General features: G+C 43.4%; 1 protein-coding gene across 1 annotated transcript in view; it reads right to left on the bottom strand.

Annotated features, from left to right (window-relative positions):
- MRPL19 (mitochondrial ribosomal protein L19) overlaps positions 1 to 3,326 on the bottom strand; it is a gene marked incomplete at its 5' end in the record, with an annotated part of 4,588 nt that extends 1,262 nt beyond the window's left edge. The window contains 4 exons of the mRNA XM_009872618.1: positions 559 to 740; positions 1,541 to 1,675; positions 2,217 to 2,335; positions 3,215 to 3,326. Of these exons, the coding sequence (XP_009870920.1) occupies positions 559 to 740; positions 1,541 to 1,675; positions 2,217 to 2,335; positions 3,215 to 3,326 (548 nt within the window). The remainder of the gene's footprint in view (positions 1 to 558; positions 741 to 1,540; positions 1,676 to 2,216; positions 2,336 to 3,214) is intronic.
- Positions 3,327 to 3,440: the final 114 nt, after the last annotated feature.

The raw sequence follows: 3,440 nt of genomic DNA, 5'->3' as shown, positions 1-3,440 counted from the left end.
GCCTCCCGAAGGCCCTCGGCCCTGGGGGGGAGCCGCCGCTTTTCTTCGCCTTGGCCGGAGGAGTGAACTTTCGCCCTATCGCCACCGGACTTCTCTACCGAATCACCTGGAGCAGCATCTGCCACTCCAGCAGGACTGTAATCTGGATCTATTTGGACTTTTTTTGTTTGTTTCCCAAGTCAGGTATTCTGACTCTGTCGGGTTCGGGGATTATTTGTTTCTTGTTGTTTTTTTTCCTGTATCATTACCCCTCGTAGTTTGTAATCTTTCAGTAAAGAACTGGTATTCCTATTCCCCTATCTTTGTCTGAAAGCCCCATCATTTCAAAGGTACAGCAGTTCGGAGGAGTGTGCGTGTGGGGGGAGGGATTTAGAGTTCCCGTTTTCAAGGGAGGCTTTCCCCTGTCTTCTAAACCAAGACATCACCCTGGTTACTAACGGAGAAATAGAGAAAACTAAGTAACTAATGGAGAAATGTTTTAACAGCCTTCCACATCAGTCGGATATGAGTTACCCAAATGATCCTCGGCTTTCCCTCTGAAACACGTGCAGCTCCTACCGTGTTTACAGGAACTTCGTCATGGTCTGAACGAGACACCGGTTTCATGTTCATATCAAAAGTGCTGTATTCAGGCAGGGCATCTCGCAGGTACATCAGGTTGTCATCCAGCCTCTTCTCCAGCTTCAGAACCTCAATCGCGTGGATTCGAGGATTGTACAGATCGTAACAGATTTCAACACCTTCGAGAGAGGAAGTCTGGGTTAGTGAATTAAATTTATTAGAAATACATTAATACTTCAGTGTTAAAACATTCTTGTATTACTGAAGAACCGCTTTCCACTTACATGGAGAACTACAATAAACAGCGCTGTGTGCACATGTGATTGTGCGTGTTCACTGTGTCTGCACAAAGGCAAATTTTTTTAAGTCTTTGATAACAAAATGGCTTGAATGAGGAAGAGGAGCTGGGGTTTTAAACTTTTGGTTACAGTGGCTGTTACTATGTCACTGTATGTGCAGTGTGTAGAAAGAGACACCCACCCCTTTCATACCTGCTCTCCCAACATCAGTATTTGCATCTCCCCCCTATTTTGTCATAAAACAGAGAATGAACTCAGTACAAATCTCCGCTCATCTGGTGCTTGTTAAATGGTGCACGCGTACAGCCCAATTCAGGGACATACACACTGCTCAAAATGGGCTGGTATTTGCACAGCGAGCAGCAGACTGCCCAGGCTCAAATATAACCACAACCACAGAGGATCACACTCAATCTCCTCAGAATACAGAACTCTAAAAATCACTAAATATATAGACATAAAACTCCTAAGTTGTTCCATGCCTGTGAATATATGGCACATCAGCATCTCTGTGCATGGAGTTTTAAACTCACAGTTGGTTAACGTCACGATTTCACTTTCATCTATTGTCATCCTCTCCACAGACTCAATTTCTACATCAGCTGTCTCTTCACATCCAACGTCAATGTTTTTTGCTTGGCACCAATTCTAGCGTTAATTATCCCAGATAAAAAACACACCTTGGTCTTCTATAACATTCCGAAGGACAAAGGTAGCACCAAGTCCTTTTCCTCCCCTTTGAATGCAGATGCCAACAAACCGGTTGGTTTTCCCACTGGCGTACGGATCTGCAGTAGTCACGGCGAGCACACTGCCTGCCAGAAAAAGCAGAATTAAAATAGAGACTGTTCAAGCAAATACGTACCAAAGTGTGGGAAGAGAGTCAAAGTGCGTGTGTTTAGGTACATTTTGAAAAAGTTCTGTTTTCCAAGAAAACCAGCAGAAATAAACTTCTAACATGCCCTGAATTAATATGTTAAAGGGATCCTGCAGGTTAACTATGAAGCTTCTTCACCTTTGCACCTTCACCTTTATCTTTTAACCTTCATTATGCAAGCTGAATACAAATAATCATATTTTCCTTTCTTGAGCTTTACCGGTAAACCATAAATTAAGCTCTTGGGATTAAAAAAATACATGAGACACACACATTAATATTATAATTTTAATGGAAACTGTATGTAAATGTGAAATTAAAATATGAAATAGTACGTACAGACACACACACTAGTTGATCTAACCCACCTGATGCTGTGATATTCTGTGATATTCTACAACAGGAAACCACACCTTTTACCAACCCCTCCCTACAAAAAATACTTATGAAATTACAGAAGTTCCGGCGCTGTTACTGACCAACATAGAACTCTGGGATGTCGAAGACTTTCCGTCTCTGTATCATATCCTTTCTTTCTATGAAAAACTTAAGGGGGTCTGTTCTCCCTCTGGGAGGTATAAATTCAGGGCTCAAGAACCTGTGAAAAAATCCAAACTCCTGTAAGTGTAAAACAGAAGCATTTTGCTGCTCCACTTCACAAACAGTAACACACGCGCTTACAGCTGATCTCAAGGTCTAACTCCAAGGCAGATACGGGACCCATGTCCCTGTCACCTTGCGGCACAGTGAAAAGATACACGCCTTTAACAGATCATAAAATCACAGAATGTTCGGGGCTGGAAGGGACCTCTAGAGATCATCTAGTCCAACCCCTCTGCCAGAGCAGGATCCCCCAGGGCAGCCACACAGGAACGTGTCCAGGTGGGGGCTGAAAGTCTCTGGAGCAGGAGACTCCACACCCTCTCTGGGCAGCCTGGGCCAGGGCTCTGTCACCCTCACAGTAAAGGAGTTTCTCCTCATGTTGAGGTGGAACTTCCTTTGTTCTAACTTAAACCCATTATTCCTTGCTCTAACAAGATGACAGCCTCACACAAGACCCACAAATCTGCAAAAATCTTTTGCGATATACTTTTTTTCCCCCCATTTCCCTGCTTTTTAAAGCATATTTCAATGTAAATTATCGTTGGTAGAACCTTGCAAATACTTTTTGGCCAATGATACCTTGAAGCTTTAAGAAGCTGCTCAGACAACTACCGGCCTGAGAGCAGACCTGAAGGCTTTTAGGTACATTTTGAAAACGTTCTATTTTCCATGAAAACTGCCAGAAATAAACTTCCAATGTGCCCTCAATTAATATATGTTAAAGCGATCCTGCAGATTAACCTTCTTCACCTTTGCACCTTCACTTGTATCTTTTACTCTTCATTATGCAAACTGAATACAAATTATCTAAAATATTTTCCTTTCTTGAGCTTTACTGGTAAACCACAAGCTCGGTAACACCAGGCCACGCTACCTCCTCTCCTCTCTCTGCTTCTGCTTGTCAATAATGACGGGCTTTGGAGGCGGCTGAAACTTTCCTGGCTTCTCATCGCTGCTGAATCGATAGCTTGAGGTAAAAAAACACCCTGCAGAAAGAAAATATTACTTTTTTTAAAGTTTTTCAAGCTGACTCGCCCCCAACCATTGACGCAGTTTCTCCCCCCACCCCGCGCTGAGGGGCAGGGGCAGGGCCAGGCCGC

Source organism: Apaloderma vittatum, unplaced genomic scaffold (genome assembly GCF_000703405.1).
Source record: "Apaloderma vittatum isolate BGI_N311 unplaced genomic scaffold, ASM70340v1 scaffold42610, whole genome shotgun sequence".
Lineage (NCBI taxonomy): Eukaryota > Metazoa > Chordata > Aves > Trogoniformes > Trogonidae > Apaloderma > Apaloderma vittatum.
This window is presented reverse-complemented; position numbering and strand designations above follow the sequence as displayed.